The 24,624-nt window shown below is 38.7% G+C and overlaps 1 protein-coding gene across 1 annotated transcript; it reads left to right on the forward strand.

Annotated features, from left to right (window-relative positions):
- The first annotated feature begins 813 nt into the window (after nucleotides 1–813).
- LOC149241473 (calcium-transporting ATPase 10, plasma membrane-type-like) lies at nucleotides 814–2,625 on the forward strand. Its single transcript, XM_089367528.1, has 6 exons — nucleotides 814–969; nucleotides 1,100–1,234; nucleotides 1,453–1,560; nucleotides 1,809–1,900; nucleotides 2,027–2,118; nucleotides 2,247–2,625. Exons 1-6 carry the CDS (start codon nucleotides 823–825, stop codon nucleotides 2,315–2,317), a joined length of 645 nt encoding a protein of 214 aa, XP_089223654.1. The 5' UTR covers nucleotides 814–822; the 3' UTR covers nucleotides 2,318–2,625.
- Nucleotides 2,626–24,624: the final 21,999 nt, after the last annotated feature.

Below are 24,624 nucleotides of genomic sequence, written 5' to 3' on the forward strand. Positions count from 1 at the left end.
TTTGCATATTTTTGAGTAAAACATATTTTTATCTAATAAAAAATATGCAAAGTGGGTATTGGTTAGATATTCTTACGCTGTGGACTAGATATTTAAGTAAATATTTAAAAAAACACTGAAAAATAAAATAAAATGTTATTTTCCTTAAAAAAAAGCCCATTTTCAAATTCAAATTTTACTTAATAAACACCCTATCAAACACTACACGTGAAAACATTAACCTTTTTGCATCAAGCATGCATCTGACGTTTGCAGTCCTTTGAGAAAGAGCAGCTTGAAAATGTAGAAAATAAAACATGGTGTGAGTCAACCTCAAGCTATATCGAAAGCAAATCATATCAACAGTATAACTAAAGTACTAAATTAATAAAACAATAATTTAATGACAATTTTGCGGGGTTTCTAAGAAAATTTGAGTGTGTAACAGTGCAGCAGGGTCGTATACTTATGGAAATGTTACAAACTACAGGAGTTGCACTTACTCTAAAGGATTTGAATCTTTGTTCTAGTGAGTTTTGGGAACTCAACAATTTCATAGAAAAAAGGCGCAGGTTTGAAGTGGATCTACTACCAACTATTGTTTGTATATTTACCACTTGTGTGGTTTAATTTATAATGGGCCAATGGCAAATTGCTCTATAAATTCGGGATAGAGCATTGTTCTAGGAGTACACACATTGAATATATGTTTTTAATGCAGAATCTTGATTATGGGCGCCATCTCGATTTTCTTGTTGCTGGAAAAGTATTTATGAAGAGAGTGTCTAGGATGTGTTGTGTACTCCGCTCTGGAAGATGATGTGTGACATATAATGAAAGGCTATGTTTTTATTGTGTTGGTTTGGTGTTTTCCTTCGAATAGTGAAAACACTGGCATCGACAATTTATCACTGTTGTTTACTTTTTTCGTATATCTTTTGCAGGGAACCCCTCATTACAAACATTATGTGGAGAAATGTCATGACTCAAGTAATATATTCGCCTTCCTTTTTGTGGTGAATAAAAAATATAGTATTGTCTCAAAACATCATAGTAAATAAGAATTCAAGGATTATCTCAGATTATATTAGTAATATTAAGAGGCACTGATGGCTTGCAGGCTTTCTACCAAGTGACAGTCCTGCTTTTACTTACATTTAAGGGGAATGACATTTTAAATCTAAACCATGATAACACAGCCCGTGCAAACAAAGTGAGAAACACAGTAATTTTTAATGCCTTTGTCCTTTGCCAAGTAAGTTTGCAGATTCAACTGTTACACATTTTTTCTTTGCTTCGAGTATTTTTTTTCTCTTATACATTTTTTCTTTGCTTTGAGTGTTTTTTTCTCCTACTTCAGATATATTCCTGAAGTATTGTCTCTCTTTAAATGCTTTTCCCCCAAAAAAAAATTCATGGTTTTGATTGTTTTGTGACGTTGATTTGACTGCTTTTAAATGGTCACATCAATAGATATTCAATGAGTTCAATTCAAGGAAACCGGATCAAATAAACATCTTTCAAGGACTGCGTTCAAGCCATTTGTTCGTTGGGATTATGAGCTTTACGCTTGTTATTCAGGTAAGCAGCAGATTTATTTGAAAGGCCATGATGTTAAGAATTTTTCTTTCTCATAAATTATTTATTAGTCCATACCTCGAATGGTAGACTAAATGCTTGAAACTAAGGATGGGGCAGGCATTTGACCCAGTCTAAGTAAACCAAAATCAAATTAGAAGTGCCTGAATACTAGCCAATGAGCAAATGCTGTGTTGGTCTTGCATTGAATTTTGCCAATCTTCTAAAGCTTTATCAGAATGAATTTGCAGGTTTTGATAGTTGAGTTTGCTGGGAAAATTGCATCAACCACTCCCTTGAATTGGGAAAAATGGATCTATTGCATTGTAATTGGCTTCATAAGGTTTGAAAGATTATTCCCTGAAATTGCTTAGTTAATGGGTAGTTCATTGCTTCTATGTGTTCTTCAATTCCTATAGATTGATTACCTGGAATTTATTTTTAATAATTTATGTAATTTTTGGGACAGTTGGCCACTAGCAGCCATTGTGAAATTCATTCCTGTACCGGCAACATCTTTCCTGGATTACTTCAGTCTGAACAGAGGAGAAAATTCTTCAGGTATCGTTCTTTGATGATGAAATTCTGGTATCTGCATTCACTAGTCTTGTGTGTAGATTGGCTCTTTTAAATAATTATATATTTCACGCAGGAAACCTGAATGACTGTTCAATGTTTATTTTTGGCAGAACACAGGTTAACATCGGATGGAGAAGCCGAAGTGAATGAAGGGCAAAATCATCATATGCAAATGACATGAAAGCAGTTTATTAATAGTTTGGAGATTATATTGTTATTAGATAATGAACTACAGAAGGACTAAAATGAGGCAGAGATGGATCTGAAAAAATACTTGTGCATTTTGGTTGCCCTTTATAGGCAATCTTTGGAGAATTCAGCTTTCCCTGTAGAAACGAAAGGAGATGAACTCTCTGGACAGTCAAGCATAAACTTGTTTGGAGGATATTTTTGCTCCGAATGTGTTGCACTAAAAATTCTATATTGCATACCCCATATTGTTTTTTTGTAATAGTTTATACAAGCCGTAAATCATCTGTTGATACTGCACATACTACGGAGCTACTGTGTGCTTGCCTGTTACTATGTTGCCAGCAAAATTCATGCCTTCATTCTTTGCTGCTATATTTTCATTTTAATAACGGTTTAGTAGTTTACTAAATAATAACTCTCTTATGAAGTTCTGTGAAAGGCTCGGAAGGCTCCAACCAATTACATGATTGAGTTTTGATCTCCCCAGTTATGTTAGACAGACAAGAGATGCCAGAGCAAAAATATTGTGTGTTCCAATCATTAGCTTGAATAAACGTTACTTGGCATTCTTGGAAGGAATATTCACCCGAAGATTTTCAGTAGCATATCTAACGGAAATATATTATTATTATTGCTATTCTCCAACAAAATCAGCTTTTAAAACTTTGGGACTTTACTTGTAGTCGTAGTGCAATGTGTGCGACTGTTATTTCCTCGGCTTTTAGTAGTGGTCTGTCGGGTATTACTGTCTTTGTGTTTTCTCACGATAACTAACATATTTTATATTAGAAACTGCTACCGTCCAACTGGTCTGTTTTTATGAATTTTTTTTTTGTAGCGTTAATTTTGTTCAAAACGTTGCAGGTATGTTTAAAAATTTATTGGTTTAAGTTGTTTAATTTGTAAATATTGAGTTGGTTTTTTTGTCAGGGTGTAATATTTTTTGAAGCTTATTTTAAACACTATGAAATCGCATTATCACTAAAAATTGTATTTCTAAATTTTGGTCAGAAAGCCATTTACTTTATTAGTTAAACTATGCTCAAAATTTTAGGATAGTTGTTTGCTATTATCAAAAAATAATATAATATAGTTTTGGAGAATGGTTTATTTTTGCTTTTTTATACTGTTTATTACATGGTATTTAAATAACAATGTTATATGTATTCATTTATGATCACGCTGTCATTGATATTTTTAAATACATGTTAACCAATTTGCCTTGATATTCTAAATGTGATATGATTTATACACATTATTTTAATTAACTATTTAATCATAATAATCATCTTGAAATATTTTCATTTCCATTGGTGTTTGAGCAATCTATATTGTCATTTACTAAAGAAAATCATTATAGATCGCATCTAGATAAATGTTAAATAATCCCAAAGTATAGAGTAGATTAATGCATGTGTTTTCTATTTGATTCATTGCTGCAAATCCATTTATTTCACTCCACTATAAGCATTACACATTCATTCAATCACCTTTAATTGGGAAACTAGTCCCATTATCCCCAGTCGGAGCCACTACCTAAACAACAAAAGAATTGTCTTAAGATCCAGACCAGGTGGTTTTCCCCCATGTTGATGCAGTCATTTTCGAGGCCTCAACACTTTTGGCACTAGAAGGAGGGCCTGCAGACTATGAATGGAAATTAAGTCCAATCCAAAAATAAAAGGTCATTCCAAGAGTCAGTCCCCCTACAAATCTCCTACAACTTCCAGATCCCCTCCAAAGTCTCTTACTTTTAGATCGGGAGTTGTACAATCACATCCCAAGTCTTCTAGAATACTTCCTGAGGTAATCCCTATGGATTATACTCTAGAATCACCAGAAATTTTAGCTTTGATAAAGAAATTGGAAGATGTCTCCATTTCAGGAGAAAATCCTTAATCATCAGAAGTTTCTGAAGGAAGTATAACTTCTATTTTTCACGGCACTGGTGTTTTGACTAAGTCCTGAAGTGCAAAACTTGGCATTCGCCATTTGAATTTCCACTTCAATCCCACCGAACTAAAATTGCTACACCATATTCCCAAACATCTACTAGTGAGATTACCTCATTCTCTCATTCACAAACATCTCCATTTATTCCTTTTTCATTTCCTTTTTCTCTACCGATCACTTCATCTATTTCCATTTCCTCTACACAAACGACCAGTGCTGCCTCAAGCAATACTATCATAACTACCCATTCTTCTTTCATCACATCCACCTCCCCAACTATTACAATGGAAGCTAGACTGTTGTCCAATCTGAGAGTTGTTCAAATGCCAACACCACTTCATCCTCTGCCAAAAACTACTAAAAGATGGCTTACCAAATTCAATCCTACTGATGGGTTCCCTGTTGAAGAGCACCTTCATAATTATATGTTATCCATCAATCTTAATGGGGTAGTTTAAGAAGATGTTGTTGTTAGATTATTCCCGTACACTCTTACAAGATCAGCACGGTCTTGGTACTTTTCATTACCAGCCAATTCTATTACTAGTTGGGATATTTTTGAAGAACAATTTTTAACTAAATTTGGTGATGATCACGCAATTGCATCTCTTATCAATGAGCTTTCCAATTTAAAAACAAATTCAAGGGAAAAGATAAAAGATTTCAATTCCAGATTTAACAAATTGTTAAATAAAATCCCAGCTACTTCTAGACCTGGTGTCGATGTACAAATTGAATGGTATATTTCATATCTTCCTTATAACATAGCAATTTTTGTAGATAGAGCTAATAAAAATACCTTGGTAGAAAACATGAAAGAATCTGTGTCTATAGAGAAGGGGATAAATGCACTAGAAAAGAAAAAGGATCAGGAAGAAAAAAAAATTAAAAAGAGTTACATGTAAGGATGAAGCTAAAAAGAAAGCACTTAAAGATCCATTTGATCTTGAAGGCTTGCAACAAGTTCATAAAGCTTTGTCTAACGAGATGGTATAGATCAAAAAATGAGTAGCTGAATCTTCTTCTAAAAAACCTTTTAGAACATTCAGAAGAAATCAACCACCTAATCCACAACCTCCAAACACGATCTCTAATGCAGAAATTGATGATGAAGATGAGGAGGAAGCAACATTTTTTGCTGATGAATCCCAAGATGAACAAATAGCTGAGTTAAATGGAATGTGGGATTTTATTCTTCCTATTTCTGATAGTGAAAATGAATATGAAGCATTACATGTTGGCACAAGAAGTAAAGGTCCAGTTGATCCTATACAACCAATTCAAAAACAAAAACATTCAACTTCCATTGCTAAAGATAAAGTTGTTGGTAAAAAATCCACTTCCACTTCCCCCCAAGTAATCCCGTCTTCATCCAATTCTCCATCTTCATCGAGAACCTTAGTAGTTTCAGATACTATTGATTACAATATAGTTGAGGATATGAAGAAAATAAAAGAAAACATTTCCCTTCATGAACTCACTAAACTCAAACAACAATAGGAATTTTTACTGAAAGAATTGAACGGAGTACCTGCTTCTCCTCTTCCTAATTATGTGGTATCTAAAGCTTCTAACGGAATGGGTAAACCTCATGGTAATTCATTATTCGTTTCCTTTGATGATATTATGATAGGTGACAAGTCTAATTCACATACCCCTCCTTTTTTTGACTTTTGAAATATTTAATAAAAATGTACATAACTTCTTGGTAGATTCAGGGGTTTCTTCGAATATCATGCAGTATTCAATTTGTCTGAAATTAAACATGTCACCCCAGAAAAATGCATTTCACGTTGTGCAACTCAATAGGACAAAAGTCAAAGTCATAGGATAAATGAATTCACTTCTTATTAGATTATCTTTGAATCCTGAAGTTTGTCAAATAATTGATATACTAGTTGTAGATATCCCAGATTTCTATGGTTTAACTCTTAGTAGACATTGGTCAGAAAAACTACATGGTTATTTTTCCACTGATTGGTCTCATTTATGGCTCCCATTTAATAGAAAACCGAATCAAATTAGAATCAACTGAGAAAAACACATGAAACGTTCAATAACATATTTCGAAGATGAAAATGAGGCAGTAACATTTAATAACAGCATTCTTGGAAACTACTCTACTGAATCATTTTTTGAGAATTTTAAACCACAAACGTCACCATTTCTGAGTAATTCTGTAACTTTTCAAATTGAATTTTTTTTCACAGACAAACTTTTCCGGATGTGTAAATATGATATAAAAACCGTTAGTTAATTATTTATTTTGGATATTGTATTTTGATGGGTCAAAATCAAGTGATGGTGCAGGAGCAGGTTGCATATTGATTAATCTTGAAGGTTTGAAGACAATGTTGACTTGCAGATTGGAATTCAAATGCACAAATAATATTGCATAATATGAGGCATTGGTACAAGGTATGTACAAAGTAATTTGCCTTGATGTTAAATTGCTTCAAGTTTTTGGAGATTCAGAAATTGTAGTTAAACAAGTAAGAAACATGATGCATTGTATCTCTACACACTTGAAGCATTATCAATCTTTGGTTTAGTCTCTTACTTCACATTTTTTAGTGTTTAACATTTCTGTTATTCCTAGGATTCAAATTGTCAGCGCTGACCTTCTTGCTAACGTTGTATCAACGCTGATCCCATCCGAAGATTATAGTCCCGAGAGTTTTTCTGTAGAATTAATCTTTAGACCATCCATTCCTGATAATATCACCAATTGGTGGGTATTTAATGATGATGAAGACATTTTAAGCTTCTTAACTTCTGAAAAATCATATGATGACCAAATAATTGATGAGGATGAACACGACAATCAATTAAAACAGAAAATCGATGATAATCCCATACCCAAATCTGTAGTAAAACTTGAGGATCTCTATGATTTAAAAGACAAATTTAAAAGAGTTACTAATTCAAAACTACAGAGTTCAACTTTGAGATTTGAATTAATAAACCTTGGGACAGATCTTAAACCTCAGAACATCAATTTAGGACTTGGTCTCTCATCTGAAGAAAGATTATCCTTCATTGATTTGTTTAAAAAATATAAGGATATATTTTCTTGAAGTTATGAAGACCTAGAAAAATTTGACACCTCCATCATTCAACACACAATTCCGATGACATCTAATGATAAACCTGTCCAACAAAAATTAAGGAAAATTCATCCGAACTTAGAAAATAAAATCAAAACAGAATTGAATAAACTCCTTAAGGCTAAAATCATTTTTCCTGTTAGGCATTCAAGATGGGTTTCCAACTTGGTACCTGTTAGGAAGAAAAATGATGATATCCGCATTTGTATAGATTTTAGGGATCTTAATAAGGTCAATCAAAAGGATAATTTCCCGCTACCCACTATGGAACATACTTTATGATCAATTTTTGGTTCTGAACTTATGTCTTTTCTTGATGGTTTCTCAGGATATAATCAAATCATGATCCACCCAGATGATAGGCTAAATACTACTTTCAAAACTAAATGGAGAACTTATGCCTACCAAAAAATGGCATTTGGTTTAATAAATGTATGGGCCACTTTCCAATGAGCCATAGATATAACTTTCAAAGGTCTGTTAAACAAAACGATTGTTTTTTATATAGATGACATTACTGTTTATTCAAAGAACATAAATAATCATTTGCAGGACTTAAGACAAATTTTTGAACGCTATAGAAAATATGGGATTTCATTAAATTCGAAAAAGTCTTTTTTCGCTCTTAGTGAAGGGAAAATTTTAGGATTCATTGTGTCAAAAAATGGAATTTACATTGACCCTGATAGAATAAAAGAAATTTCATAAATTTCTCCACCATATAACAAAAAAAACATGCAATCATTTTTTGGACAGATCAATTTTGTCAAAAGGTTTGTCCCTGATTTCTCACAAATTATTTTGTCGTTACAACAAATGATTAAGAAAGACACAGTTTTTAAATGGGGTCATCATGAAAAACAAACATTTGATTTAATCAAACAGGCAATTATCAATGTTCCTTCTTGAAATACTTTGAATTTCTCTGATCATTTCATCTTATATACATTTGCTTCTTCAACGTCTTATGCCGTTGTTTTGACAAAAATTAATAATCAAAAAATTGAAGCACCCATCCTTTTTTTTTTTTTTTTCAGTTCAAATTTTCAAGGTGCTGAATTGAATTATTCAGAGGTAAAAAAACATGCATTTGTTGTATATAAATATGTAAAGAATTTTAGACCTTTTATTTTAAAAACACACATGAAAGTAATAATCTCATTCCCAACAATGAGACAATTACTAATGCAAAAATAATTAGGAGAAAAGAGAGAAAAGTGGGTAATAGCTCTACAAGGGTACGATATTGAAATTAAACCAACCAAATTATCAGAGGGCAAGGTTTCTGCAAGATATTTACAGGAGAATCTAACATACCAACCGAAGGGGACACAGGAACGATGAAAACATTTATGAGATAAGTGTAATTGATATCGAGTCCCAATACGCTAATTTAATTTTTTATTTGAAAAATGGATATGATCCTCCTCAACTCTATTATATAAAAAAAAAGAGCTTTACGATTAAAATCAAGTCATTATGAGATTGTTGATAACGTATTATTTAAGAGAAACTATGATTCCATATTGTTGAGATCCCTTGAAAAGTCTGAAGCACAAACAATTTTGCAGGAACTTCACGATGGACCAGTAGGTGGACACTTTGGAGGAGATACTACTGCACAAAAAATCTTACATGTTGGATACTACTTGCGCACTCTCTGCAAAGATACCCACGCCTACCTAAGGAAATGAAAAACATGCCAAAAATTTTCTGGAAGACAACGAAAGTCAACCTTGCCTCTGCAACCAGTCAACATCGAACAACCTTTCGAACAATGGGGACTGGACATCATAGGTGAGATCGTTTCTCATTCTTCTAAACAAAATAGATATACTCTGACTGCTATAGATTAGTTCACTAAGTGGGTGGAAGCAATTCCGCTAAAGGTAGTCAATTCTGAATCTGCTATTGAATTTATTGATCAATTTATCATTACAAGATTTGGTTTTCCTTTTGCACTTATATTTGATAATGCATATTATTTTTCAGGTACTAGTATGATTGAATTTCCAATTAGGAGAGGTTTTAAACTCAAATATTATGCCAATTACTATCCCCAGGGAACCAGTTTAGCAGAATCCACTAATAAAAATCTCTTTAGAATAATCAAAAGAACTGTTGATCAAAATCAAAGAAACTGCCACAAAGCTTTAATATTTGCTCTATGGGTTGATAAGATATCTCAGAAGGCCTATATGGGCACTTCTCCATTCGAATTAGTCTATGGGATGGAAGCCATCATTCCATCACATTTAACTCTTCCTTCATTAGCCCTAGTTCAATTTATTGAAGAAACACCTTCTTCTTCCTTGCAATAGAAATTCACAAATTCTAAAACTAGAAGAAGAAATGGAAAAGGCCAAACTCACACACTCCAAACATCAATAGATGGTGAAAGCTTATTTTGATGCAAGTTTAGTCACACAAATATCCTTCCAAGTTGGAGATCTAGTTCTCAAGTGGGACAGAGCACATGAAGAAAAAGGGAAACATACCAAATTAATTTTTTTTTGGCTTGGTCCCTTTCAGATTGTTGAACAGATAAGTCCATCTACATTTATACTTCAAGATTTATCAGGAAAGAGAAATTATCTTCTTGTAAATGGGCTCATTTTAAAGAAATTCTTTTCTTAAAAAAAATAAAAAATAAAATCTGTAAAAAATCACTTCCATTGTACATCCCGCTGCAATTTATTTTCCTTTTACAGATTTTGTTAATAAACTAATGTTAAATATTACTCTATTGACTTTCGAAACATCTCTTGAAGTTATTTTAATTTTTTCAATTTGATGGTAGGGATTTTTTAAGAAGTGGTTACCAAAATTGAAAAACTAGATAAATTTATATCACTCTAAAATTTTTTCTATTAAGTTGTAAAATCTTAAAAAAAAAACTTAAAAAATTATATCCTTTTACTCTAGTTTTAGTAAAAAAAATGTTATCCTTAAAAAGTAAAGACCGTCTTACAACTAAAACACTTTCAACTCGGATTTGTCATCCAAAACTCTTAAGGAGTCAATAATCTTCCCCATTCATTAAAAAGAGAATTTTTAGAGTGTAATTATAAAATATAATAAATCTAAAAAGATAAGAGGTCTCATCACGAGCCTGCTTACCATGTTCATAGGGAAAGAATTAAACTCACATTACCACTCTGAACACCAAATCAGGGTAATGGCTTATGATTTTTAATTGTAAGACAAGGGGTCTCATCGTGAGCCATCTTGTTCAGTTTTAATTATTACCAGTGAATGGAATTGTCGTTATTTGGCCACCAAACCAAGCAATGAATTTTTAGAATCAAAAAATAAAAATAAAATTTACCTCTAATTATTGCACTATTAAATGGATGGGATACTGGATTGTTGTTGGTTAAAAGGTAACACTGTCAAGGCTATGAACGCTTTCTGGGCGGAGTGGCTCTACCTGTGACAAACGAGTACACTACAAACTAAGTCGTAAAAAGCCCCCTACTTTATTTTTATAAACTAATTAATGAATGATACAAGTAAATAAGAGTTTTTCATTCACGAAAGGTTTTTAAAAGAAATTGCAATTCGATGAGTTTTATAATGAGGGTAATTTTATTTATCTAAATATTTCGAAAAGTAGTTTCCACTTCCTAAATTATTTTTACTGAATTTTTGGAAAATTTCATTATTATTAGATCTCATTGGTTCTTCAAATGAATTGCCAAATGTTGTATTTTTCAACAAACCCCATTTTAATATATAATAAATTTCCTATGAAATTTATTATATTAAAATAGGGACCCTTAAGTTTACATCTTAAAAAAAATAGAAAATCAACATAAAAAATTGTTAATAAAGTCCTATAACCAAAGTTTAATACTTAGGCTTTTTAACTAAAACCCAAGTATTAAACCTTGATTATCGAAATCATTTCCATAAAAATAAAAAACCAAATTTTAATAACTCCGAGACCAAAACTATACTTAGGCTTGAAAAAAAAAATCTAAAGTATTAAACAATAGGGGTTATTAACAAAAAATATGAATAATTGGAGTCTTATTCCTCATCGCTTCCCCGCATCACAAAAGTTCCATAAGGCAAAGACCCCTCCACAACTCCATTGCGATTGTGATATCACCCCGGACCCGATGGTAAAGTTAATGCAATTTTATTATCCCCCGCATCCATAGATCATAATGATCATAAAACTTAAGCCTTAACCTTAAACAATTGTGATAAGCAATATAGTCGGAACTCGCGAGATTATACACTACAATCCATAAAATCTCGCGTCCGCATGATTGTAGAAATCTAAAGGTCTTACCCAACTATGCATCACCAATTCTGATTGTGATATAAGCTACGGACCCGATAGGAATATACATATCAATTCATAAATTCCCCTCATCTGCAACTATCGCAAATAACAAATAACCCCACGTGCATCGCAATCGCATGATCTGCTATCATATAAGTCCACACCCCATTACCATCCTCGATTTGTGATTATGATTATGCCAGCCAATTTGCGATTGCGATTTGAATTACGATCACAATTTGTGATCAGACCCGGACCCGATGAGAAAATCAACTGCAATTTATAAATCCCCGGGTCCATCGCATCGCATAATCTACGGGTTTGATTCATTTAACCTTCTGTGTAAGCTGGATTGCAATTGTGATATGAAAGTCGAACGCCGATTGCGATTTGCGATCAGGCCTAAGCCATCTGCCACGTCATCCCTGTCGTCATCCATGACGTCATTCTCCACGTCATCCCGCATATCATAAATCTCAAATATTCGAGATTTAAACCATATTCCTTTGTCCATTCTGATTCCGATTGCGATATTATTTGAGAAAGCCCCTTTGGATTTTGTTTGGAGTACTCTTGGTCTTAAATCGATTGTGATTATTCTGAGTTCTACCCCCGGTCTAAAAGCGATTGTGATTTGGTCTTTCTTGCGATTTAATTAAAACCGATAAGCCTCCCCTTTTCATCAACATCTATTTTACGATTTGCAATAAGACTGTAAAGTCCATTTCTCTTATCACAAACATCAATCCACATTCCTCTCCATAATGTCTGTGTTCAAGATTTATTACGCTCTACATTTTTATCATGATTTCCTGCAAAACATGATTTGTTTCAAATAAAACTCGCTTATTAGTCTAATTTATTTTTAGCTTATCGATTCCTATTTTCCACGTTCGGGTTCATGATAGAAGAGGACAACTGTGCTAATAAGTGGAAGTTCAGTTCAAAAAGACGGACAAACATCGAGATAATCCGATGGGACAAAAAAAGTCGATGAAGACAGCAAATCACATTCAAAAATTTCTATCAAAAAATTATTTTTCTTTAAGCATTATTGAAGGGATCTGTTTAAATTCCCTTAACACTCTACAAAATAGATTCAGTTGTTTTATGTTATTTAAGCTTGCTTCTTGTACGAAATCTCGTACTATTGTACATTCATACTTTTCTCAATAGAATGAATGGATCATTGTTTAGGAATTTTCATAAAGAATTTTGAGAAGTTGCATTTTTGTACTCCCGAAATCATCTTTGTGAGAAGGAATAAACTGTTGCTATTTCTTTTATGAGTTGAGCAACGTGCATCTGGTATTTCTATCTTTGTACCTTTTTTGTTCATAAATAAATAGTGAATTTATCTTTTTCAGATTGCTTATTACATGGTATTTAAAGAACAGTGTTACATGTATTCATTTCTAATCATGTTGTCATTGATATTTTTAGATACATGTTAAGCAATTTGCCTTGATATTCTAAATGCGATATGAGTTATACACATTATTTTGATTAACTATTTAATCATAATAATCATCTTGAAACATTTTCATTTCCATTAGTGTTTGAGCAATCGATATTTTCGTTTATTAAGGAAAATCATTATAGATTGCATCTAGATAAATGTTAAACAATCCCGGGTTAAATAGTATATTAATGCATATGTTTTCCATTTGATTCATTGTTGCAAATCCATCTATTTCACTCCACTATAAGCATTACACATTCATTCAATCACCTTTCATTGGGAAATTGGTCCCATTATCCCCAGTCAAAACCACTACCTAAATGGAAAAGGAGTTGTCTTAAGGTCTGGACCAGGTGGTTTTCTCCAATGTTGATGCAGCGATTTTCGAGGCCTCAATAGAATCCGAACAACATATACTTCTTCCTATCCATTTGGAACTTAATGAACTTCTTTTGGTGATTTCCAGAATATGTCCCTAGTGTTTGCAACCATTGAACTCCTAAGATGACATCTACACCTCCTAAGGGGACCATATAAAAGATGGACTCCATTTCATATTCATTTAGTTGCATTTCCATCTACCACCATAACTTTTAAATATGCTACAAGATTGGGAAAAAGGTTCAACCTTTTTACCTCATTGACATCTATAAAATTGTGTGTACTTCCTAAATCTATTAACAAAATAACGTTTTGTTTTTCAATATGTCATTTAAGATTTAATTTTTGCGGTTGAGCTATTCCTGTGATAGTAGCCAGAGAAATTCTTGACATATTTTCTTCTTCTAGATCTGGATTAGGAGTCTCATTTTCTTCGTTGGTTTCTTCGTCGAAGTTATTCTCTAAAGATTCCTCTTCTTGTCCTACATCGCAGTTGTAAAGTTTTTGTGTTGTGCATATGTGTCCTGAAGGATATTTATCTCTGGATATCCAACATCTGGCATCTCTTTTTATTTCAAAATTTTACTGTTGTTTTCCTCCTTCGTGCATTGGTGGTGGAATGTACTTACCAGTGTTTTATGAAGAAGACTTACTTGACTTCCCTTTTGAGCAGTTGCTTGATTTTTCATTACTAGCATATGTTGTTTTATGGAGCTTATATTTTCGCTCAATAATTGTTGCTGCATGTCTAGATTCTTCAATGGTTTTGGGTTTATGTAGTTTTTATTCTTCTCGAACATACTCTTTAAGCCCACATCTATACATTTTTAGGAGTTCTTCGTCGGAGAACCCCCTTTTTCTTATAGCTAATTGTTACACAGCAATTTGTCACCGTTTGTCACCGTCCCTGTTACCCCTCTCCCGCACACTGGAGGACTCATTCCGGGACCTGTGAGAAGTGACATGACATGAAACCACTTGCATCATATTCCTCTAAGTATGAGCTTCATTTGCCCTGAAGACATCTCCTGCAAAATCTCCATGAAAACCGCTCTTTTTGCATTAGCGCGGGTCCACAGTTCGTTGCCCGCGCCAATGAGGGAAATCCTCTAAAAAGGGCGCGCTATTGGCGCTCTGTCCCAGAGTCGCACTCGCGCCAACCGAATTGAGTAAATTTTTTAACCAAAAAACTCCCGAAGGTTCTCTTCAACCCATTCACCAACTGAATCTATGTTGAGCTAGGATGGTTTGGCTTCGAATCTCCATAGAAGGGAAAGTGGTTTGCCACCTTTCATGGAAGTTTCCAAGTGATAAAGCCAATCCCATGAATAATGTGGTTGATCCTATCTCTTCCCTCTCTATATATAAAAGCTTGCCTCTATACCTTGAGCAAGCTAGTTAGAGTTACAATAGTTCCAATTCTAAGATAGTGATAGAGAGTTTGAAGCTGCAAGAGCCTTCTTTGCACCCATAAAGCCAAATCTAAGTAAGGAGATTCTTGTCACCCAAAGAGACAGAGGCTTGTTCCTCATCCCAACAAGCTTTGCAATACTTTTGTAGCTGACTACCCAGCCAAAGGAGGATTTGACGTCAGAACAATGGTTGTATTCTTCTTTGTTATTTATTAATAATAGATGACTATCATTATGGTTCCACTCTCATTGTCCTATGTTTGATGTTGGGTTATATCTTTTCTGACTGATATATAATTGCATCTACTAGATTTTATGCTTGTTTTCGTGTTGTCCTTTGCATGTGCAGGTGTCCAATCACGGAGATCGTGGGGATCGTGACCGGCCAAGGCAAAGGAACGAGAGTGACATCTCTTCTACGAACACTAGCGTTGGAATCCAAGTAGGTTCTCACCATCTACTTTTTATTTGCAATTAGGAACTTGCGTGATAGCATTGTGTGATTGTTGCTAGACCCGGTCTGGGCTAGTAGGGATCGTCTCTGTCCGCAGAGAGGATTTACCTCCACAACAATTTGGCGACTCCACTGGGGAGTCCACTTGTTGTTTGATTTGTAAACTTTAGACGGAGCCTGAAGTACGGCCAGATAGCCTTCGAAACGCTATTGCTTTGCATTAGCGAAGTAGATCAACGCCACTTCAGTCAATCTCCGGTTTGGTTTACGAACTAAACGACTTGGAGTTTGTCTTGTCTCTTTGGTTCTCGTTTGATTACTTAGATAGCTTTCTGGGTTGGATTTCTTGCTTTTTCTTGCTTCCTGGTTTGCCTAGATACTGTTCTCAAGCCCTGGGTTGCTTGATTTTGTTTTTGATTTAGCAAACTTTATTAGCGCGCTTTTTAGCCTTACAGTCGCGCTATTGGCGCAAGTTGCTCGAAGACAACCCGCGCCAATCCTATAAAAGCGCGAGTTGCAGCCTGACAGTCACGCCAGGCCTATCAACTTTTCTAGTTCGCTTGTTTTCAAGCCCTCTGAGCTTAGACTTGTATCTTGCTATGTCTTTTTCAATTACTGGAGTGTGTATGATCCTTGTTTGACTGGTTTTAGACCTTCATCCTTCGGGTGTTTGCCTCTTTCCATAGGTTTCACATTTTAGCCCTAGGGAATCTAGTGGCTTTGTGCATCGAGCCTTCCGTAGGTGTTTTGGGTTCTTTGATCGTCCAGTCAGCTTTGTGATTATTCTTTTGCGTTTTCTCAGTAGTTTTCAAAGCTTTTTCTTGATATTCAAGTGATTTGCTTATTTTTCGCTTGGGTTTCGCTTGGCTTCGTTTGGGCTTAGATCACATAGCTCATAGAGGTCTTTGTGCTTTCTTCTTGATTTGAAGGACTGTTTTGGTGTTTTGGGGATTCGATTGTGTGCTCATTGAGTGAAAGTGGTCTTTTTGCTCGGTGTTACTATCTCTCAAAATTTGTTTAGTGCACTTTGCCATTGAAAGGAAAACGAACAATCTCTTTTGCGTTGTATTAGTTAATTGAAATTAGAAGCTTTTCATTGATTAAGCGATTTAAAACAAAGAAAAGTTTCGTTTATTTGTCATTAGCTGCATTAGAGTGGTTCTTGTTTGTTTGTGGTCATTTTGTTTGAAAAAATTCTTAACTCTCTCGTAGTTAGTATTCATCAAATGAAATGATATTCTTTGGCATATAGTTTGCATTTAGGGAATTGTGAGAGAGTACATACAGTAGGACCTGGAAATTGAAACTTAATCAAAGATCAACCATAAAATGAACTGAATGAACTTAAAAACGCATTGGAACATAACGCTCACAGATTAGAGGTCTAGGCTAGAGACGTGCTCCGGCGTCGTTAAACCTAGTCACTGTTGTTTCACACTACGGTTGGGTGATTCCTCCTTTTGTGACTCGATAGTGGTTTAGCACGGACTTAAGCTCCCACGTACCGTCGCGTATATAGGGGAGACCCCACTAGGTTATCATCATTTATCCACAGGAAGCCGTGTCTGCCGCCTTACAAGCCGTAACGCACCGAACATAGCATTCGGGAAGATCGACTGCCGTACGGGAAGTCCTTGGTTTTCATATGACTGCCAAGGTGTATATGCAGTTTTACGGATTTGTTTGGTAAACCCTTTGCCTAGTCTCTCCAGAGTAGTTCCTTTTGATCCTTTTCAGACTCCTTAAAAGAAAAGGCTCACTTGAGCAGTTTGTCACTTCGGGCTCACAAAACATTCAAAGGCGACTAGAGTCACCTTTTTGTCCTTTTCTCGACTCTTAAAACATGAAAAGGTCAAGTTGTGTCCTTGCGTCTTAAAATTCATTTGGCCGCGATAAAAATTACCTGGTTAGATCTTGTGTGCGTTAGTTTGAGTAGGGTCCTTTATCGTTAGATTCCCTTAGGTTTTGTTTGAAGTTTGTCATCCTGGCTGAACCGTCGACTCCCGTTCCAAGTGATCAAGGGTCTCCGTCCTCCGCTGCTCCTGAGGTACCGGTTGTAAGTGATACTCTTCCTGTTATCCCGAGTATCCAACCGATCAACTCTCGCGCTCCGGACGACGAAGGTTACGAAATTCATTGGAACCCCATCTGGGAGCCTGACGAGAACGATATTCCTTTTACCCCCCCTGGTGTTTCGTCTCCAATGTCTACCTCTCACATGGATGAGACATCTCCTAGAGTGAGTGAGACACCTGCATTTTCGAATATCGACACTCCCATCCCAGCTACTTCTCCGCTCCCCCCACGCTATCAGTCGTTGAGGGATAGGGTAAGTGCCAGGACCCCTGCTTCGACTATGTGGGACCCCCATATCACTCCCACCACGGGATCTTTTGTTTCACAAGTCCACACTACACCTGTCACTTCAGTTCCGACGAATCCAACTGTTTGTGTAGCACATTCAACTCCGGTTGTCAGTGCCATTACAACGTCTTCAGCCTTGAACACTGGTGCTGGTCCCCCTCACGGCCAAGTGAGTAACGGCCAGCCGGCACTCTCACCTAAAGTTGTCCACCCTGCACAAAGTGCTCCACCCTCTTCTGGTCCCGTCCCAGGAGGGGGGCCATATGATGCCTCTGGGCAAGTTGTTCAGGATCCGAATGCGCAGGGTCCATTCTTTTATTACGATTCTACTGGTCAATACCTTCAGCTTTCTCAACCCTTGCCCACTCGACCTATTGTTGAGGTTTCGGTACCATTATCCGTTGCTTGGAACACCACCTCTTTCCATGGAGGCCAAGCAATGCCTGCACAGCTTCAGGGACCACCTAACCAAGGCCAGCCATCTTATGTGCAAACCCCCCAGGGGCAGCAATATTATGGCCAGTCTTACCTAGGACAACCTGGGGAACTACAAGGACAACCCTATCAGGGACAACCTTTGGCTGCTGGCGGTCCATCTTTTACCTATCTGACTCAACCTTCTAGTTATCCAGGGCAACCTGGTACCCAGCAAGGTTACCCGTCTGGACAACCTTACATCCAACAAGGCCAACCTGGTATCTAATAGGGTTATCCCTCTCAACAAGCTGGACAAACTTATATCCCACAAGGTCAACCGGCAGTCCAACAGGGGTATCCCTCTAGGCAAGGGGGGCAACCTTATGTACATCAGGGACAACCCACTGCTCAGCCTAGTCATCCTTCTAGGCAAGCGGGTCAGCTCTCTACACAGCAAGGCCAACCCACTGCCCAGCTTAGTCAAACCTCTGGACAGGCTGGCCAACCTCAAGGTCAACTGGCCGTCCAGCCTGCTCATCCATCTGTTCCGCAAGGACAACCCTTGGTTGCTCAAGGACAACCTGTTACCCAGCAAGCACACCCTTCTGGGCAAACAGGTCCGCCCCAAACCCAACCAGGTCAACCTTCCGACCAGATGGTCCATGCCCAACCTGTTCAAGGACATCCTTCTGGGACCCAGACTCAACTTGGTTATCAAATGCAAGGTGGGCCACGACCCCAACCTTCTTACCAAGCGCAGCCTTCTTATCAGGCTCAGTATGGGGCTCAGCAAACGTATGGATACCAGCAACCCTAGGGGCAAACTCAATTTACCCCTTATCAAAATTATCAACAACTGCAGGTCACTCCTTACCAGAATTATCAGCAACAGTACGTTGCGCCTGCAGGTCAAGTTGTTAATCCATGGGGTGCTGGGGGGTAGACCCAGGGTCAACTGTCTGCTTATGGAAAAAATCCTTATGGACAGAACCCCTATGTGAAAAATCCCTATGGGCAGAACCCTTATGGGCCGGGCCCATCCGGACAAAGTCCATGGGGGCAACCACCACCTGGTTGGAACCCTGGTACTACCTCTCTTCCACAGCCACAAATGTCCTTTAATCCTCAGTTGCCTTTCTTAGCAACGTTGGAACTTCCAGATGTGTCCAAGTTAACGAATGATCCCATTCTTCATAATCCATATAGGCCACCAGTTCCAACTAAAATACCCGGTGATTGCCCAAAATTCGATGGCAAAGCTGGTGAAGATCCTCAAGCCCATGTCATGACCTATCACCTGTGGTGCTCATCGAACTTGTGGCTTGATGACTCCATCCGGCTCCGCCTCTTCCAAAGGACTCTCACCGACTCAACCACTAAGTGGTATATTGAGTTGAATCGCGGAACATTTCAAGATTTCAACTCGCTGGCTATGGCATTCCTAACTCATTTTTAGTTACCCATTCGGTATGAGACAGGGACACATCTCCTTACGTCTCTCAAACAGGACACGGCCACGCATATATCCGATCATATACATGAATGGAGACGACGTCATCGCTTGATCAAATTCTGGATTCCTGATCAGCTCCTGACCGATTGGTTCACGACTTCCTTTGTCCCTGCGATCGCGCGAGACATCGCCATGGGAGCTTGTGTAACTGAAGAGCAAGCTATCACGCGGGCTCAGTACCTCGACTTAGTATACTCTCAGTCAGGTACTTTATATGATTATTTTCCAGACTCCCCGAGACCCGGAACATCCAAAGCTTCACCAAAACCATCTGTTGACAGAGTTATTGGCTCTATAAACATGTCATCAAAGAAATCATCCGCGAACCCTGGGAAGCAAAAACAGAATGCTTCTAATGGAAACACTTCTCAGGGTCAATCTAATTCTGGAAGTACCTCCGAGGTTAACGCCGTTCAGTCCACCGCGGCGGATAAATCCTCGAAAGGGAAAAAGAAAGGGAAAGCCAAGAATAAATCTGAACAACCCAAACAGGACTCCCCTAAACCTCCACCCGAGGAAGGAGCCAAACGTAAACCTAAGTATCCTTGTCTTATCTGTGATGAGGATCACTACATTAAAGACTGCCCCAGCTGGTCCGAAGTTAGTCGATTGTTGAAAGGTGCTCCTGGGACTCCTGTTGTGCTTAAAGAACCTTTCCCTTCTCAACAAACTCAAATGGTGGCAGATCCATCGCAACCCTCTTCTTCATTTGGCTCTCAAGTATTTATGGCTAGGACAATTCCCATCCATGTCACTACTCGAGCAAAAGAATATCCATCTCACGCCAGGAAAGAGCCGGAGGTCCCCTCCAGCACTCCTCCGTCCAGTTCTGGTCCTCTCCACATCGAAAGACCTAGCACTGAGACGATTATCCGACCCCCTCCAAAAGGTGTACTTCGGAAGTCTTCTTACAACCCTAATGCTCGTGCTGCCCAGCACTACAGCATCGTTGAGGACTTAGCTCAGTCTCCCTCTGCTATGTCCACTCTAGAAGTCCTCCAGAGCTGCCCCTCCCAGAGGAAGTCTTTGCTATCGGCCATCGGTGGCATAGACCCGGTTGACTCGGATCTGATTTCTTTTGATCTCGAGGGCTATACGCCGAGACTGCCCCACCAAATCGCTTTCCTTATACAGGTCATCATCAATGGTAAAACGATTCATCGTACAGTCAGTGATGAAGGTGCCACAACTTGTATCATGTCTGTTTCTTGTTAGAAAGCTATTGGTTCTCCAACATTGAGCCAGTCTCCTACGACGTTAGAAGCCTTTGATGGAAGAGAGTCCCGTCCTTACGGTATCCTCCAACGCTTACCCATCTCCTTGGAAGGAAAGACGGTAGAAGTGGAGGTCGAAGTTGTCGACGCTAATCTTACCTACAACCTCCTCCTCGAACGTAGCTGGACATATGCCATGCAAGTCGTGGCCTCCTCCCTTTTCCGTGTCATTTGTTTCCCTCATCAAGGGAAGATTGTCACAGTGGACCAGCTCTCCTTCTTCGCCTCTTCCTTTGAAGGTAATGTGTCTTTCGTGGAGCATACCTCCAAATCATTCGAGAGTGTGGGAGCTGGGCTCTTTAAGGATCCCGCCCTAATGGGTGTCTTTCCACTTCCACCTCCGAATCTTTCCCCTATTAACATGATTTTCGTTCGTTCTGATCCGTGGGTCCTTCCTCCCGCTAATCAGATAGAATCCTAGGGCGATATTATGTCGTTGAGTCCTGCCAAACTCAACTATGTCGAAATCGTCGCTGCATCAGCTCCCCCTCCTGAACCTGCTCTTCCGAGCGGTGTTCCTGACTCATATGTTCATTTCCCTTGGCTTGGAGATGATGCTACTTCGGATCCATTAAAGGAAATATTTCCTTCCGATGAAGCTATCATCGAGACCATGTCTCTTGAGGAACCCCCTTGGTCATATCATCACAATCATTCCTCGTTTCTCCCTACCCATCAGGAAATGATCGCATGTCTCGAACGGTTTGCTTCATGTATCCCATTCCAGCCTCTACAAACACCTATTCAAATTTACCAAGTGTCTTCTGAGGGCAATATGGGAAACATTATGCAGACCCAACCCATCGACATCTCTGCTAAACCAAGGATTGTCGAGCATATTCATATTGGAGTCACTTGCACTCCAGAGGAAGTTCAACTTTACACCGATTTATTTCGCGAATTTCGTGATGTCTTCGCTTGGTCCTATGAAGAGATGCCCGGCATCGATCCTAATATAGTGGTGCACGAGATACCTACGTATCCAGGTGCTAAGCCTGTTCGTCAACGCCTACGCCCTGCGCACCCTCGAAAGGCCGCAGCCATCAAAGCTTCTCAAGGTTGATTTCATTTACCCCATTCCACTCACGGATTGGGTTTCTAATATAGTCCCTGTGAACAAAAAGCAAGGTACTATTCGAGTCTGTGTTCATTATCGTGACATTAACCGCGCCTGTCCTAAGGATAACTTCCCCACACCTTTCATCGATCAACTTATTGATGAGTGTGCAGGAAGCCAAATCTACTCGTTTATGGATGGTTTTTCTGGATATAACCAGATCAATATCGTGCCCGCTGATCAACATAAGACCGCTTTTATCTGTCCTTAGGGCACTTTTGCCTACAAGAAGCTCCCTTTCAGTTTAAAGAATGTCGGCGCTACCTTCCAACATGCAATGTCCTATGCCTTTCATGACATTCGGCACATTGTGCAACCGTATCTGGATGACCTTCCAGCTCATTTAGCTAAGCGTCAAGACCATCCCTCCCATCTTTGTGAAATTTTTCTCCGCTGTCGACACTATCATATCAGGCTCAATCCGCATAAATGTGTCTTCTGCATTGAATCAGGCCGACTGCTCGGGTTTATCGTCTCCCGAGAGGGCATCCGTCTGGACCCCCTCAAAGTCGAGGCTATTTTGAACCTTCCTCCCCCTGCTTCTTTGCAGCAGTTGCAGAGTTTGCAGGGTAAAGCAAATTTCTTAAGACGTTTCATTCCGAACTATGCCGAGGTGGCTAAGGGTTTCACACGGTTGTTGAAGCGAGACACACCCTTCCATTGGGATGCTATCGCTCAGGAGTCTTTCGAGCGACTCAAGGGTCTCCTTGTCTCTGCTCCATTATTGCGACCTCCGAACTACCACCATGATTATACTCTGTATCTAGCCGCCGCCGATACTACTATCGGCATGGTTCTCGTACAAGAAGATGATGATGGCAATGAACATGTCATATATTATCTCAGCCGCAACCTCTTGGATACGGAAACTCGATACGCTTACGTCGAGAAGTTGGCATTGGCCGCTGTTTGTGCTGTCCAACGTTTCCGGCATTATATCCTGTTGCGCACCACGACCGTGATTTCTGATTGCAACCCGATGACGTACATTTTGTCACGTCAGTTGCTGGGGGGAAAATACTCAAAATGGATCGTAATCCTCCAGGAGTTTGACTTGGAATTTACTGCTGCCAAGTCTAAGAAATCCCTGGTCTTCGCTGAGTTACTCTGTTCTTTGCCGTCTCCTGCTGCACCCTCTGTTTCAGAAGATCATATTCCGGACGAAACTCTCTTTCTGATCAGCACCCTCGATCCCTGGTACGGGGATATTATCGTGTATTTACAAACGTCCTCTTTCCGCCCCGCTGTATCCAAAGATGCTCGACGGCGGATCCGCCATCAGTCTCAACCCTATCGTATCATAGGGGACACCCTGTACCGTCTCGGCGTTGACTCCGTTCTCCGCCGATGTCTTACCCTCGAGGAAGCTGAGAGAGTCCTGAATGACTGCCACTCTAGCGCCTGTGGTGGTCACATGTCCGGATATGCTACAGCTCAAAAAATCCTTCGCGCTGGTTATTTCTGGCCCTCCATTTTTAAGGATTGCATTCTTGCCGTCCGTTCATGTCATGCATGCCAGATATACCAGCGGAAGATGCGTGCGCCACCGGCCCCGCTGCACCCTGTAGTGACCGTAGGCCCTTTTGCAAAATGGGGCATTGATTATACAACCTGTAAGCCTCGCCCGGCTGGGGGGCATGGGTTTATTATCGTTTCTGCCGATTAATTTACAAAATGGGCCGAGGCAATGACCACATTAAATGAAGACGGTCATACAGCAGCGTAGTTTATGTTCAATCATGTTATTATGCGGTTCGGAGTTCCACAGGCCATCATCACGGATCACGGAAAACATTTCTGTAATCACATGATGACCGAGTTGACAACCCAACTAGGCTTACGGCACGATAGTTCAACCCCGTACTATCCTCAGTCTAACGGCCAAGTTGAAGCCGTTAACAAGATTGTGGTTACGATGCTTCAATGTACTGTTGACATGCATAAGTCTAATTGGAATCTGATGTTGTTTCCCGCCTTGTGGGCCTACCGAACCTCTGTGAAGGATGCCACCGGTTTCACTCCATTTCAACTAGTTTACAGACTGGAGGCTACCCTTCCTATAGAATGTGAAATTCCTTCGTTGAAAATAGTCGTTGAGTTGCTTCCCAACACTACTCCGGTAGAGGAACGACTTCTTTATCTAGAACGGTTAGACGAGACCCGTCGCTTAGCCTCTCTAGCCATCGAAGCTCAAAAGAAGAGAGTCAAAACTCATTTTGACCATACCATTCATCCTCGTTCCTTTGTTGAGGGAGATCTAGTCCTGCTATACGACCAAGAAAATGACAAGCTGGGGGCAGGAAAACTCGAGCCCATGTGGCTAGGCCCTTACATTGTAAAGAGAGTGTTGCAAAAAGGGGCGTACGAGCTAGTTGACTACGAAGGTAATCCTCTTGATAAGCCCCGCAATGGGTTGTACTTGAAAAAGTACTATGCATGATCCATGCGCTTCAATTTGTACATGCGTGTGTGTGTGTGTGAGTTTTCATATTTTCGGTTTGGTGTGAAAGCGTGCTTGCCCCTTATTGTGTCTTTTCGTTTCTTGTGC

This window comes from Pinus tabuliformis, chromosome 8, assembly GCF_031772625.1.
Source record: "Pinus tabuliformis cultivar Carrire ecotype Pingquan chromosome 8, CPIR1, whole genome shotgun sequence".
In the NCBI taxonomy this organism is placed as follows: Eukaryota; Viridiplantae; Streptophyta; class Pinopsida; order Pinales; family Pinaceae; genus Pinus; species Pinus tabuliformis.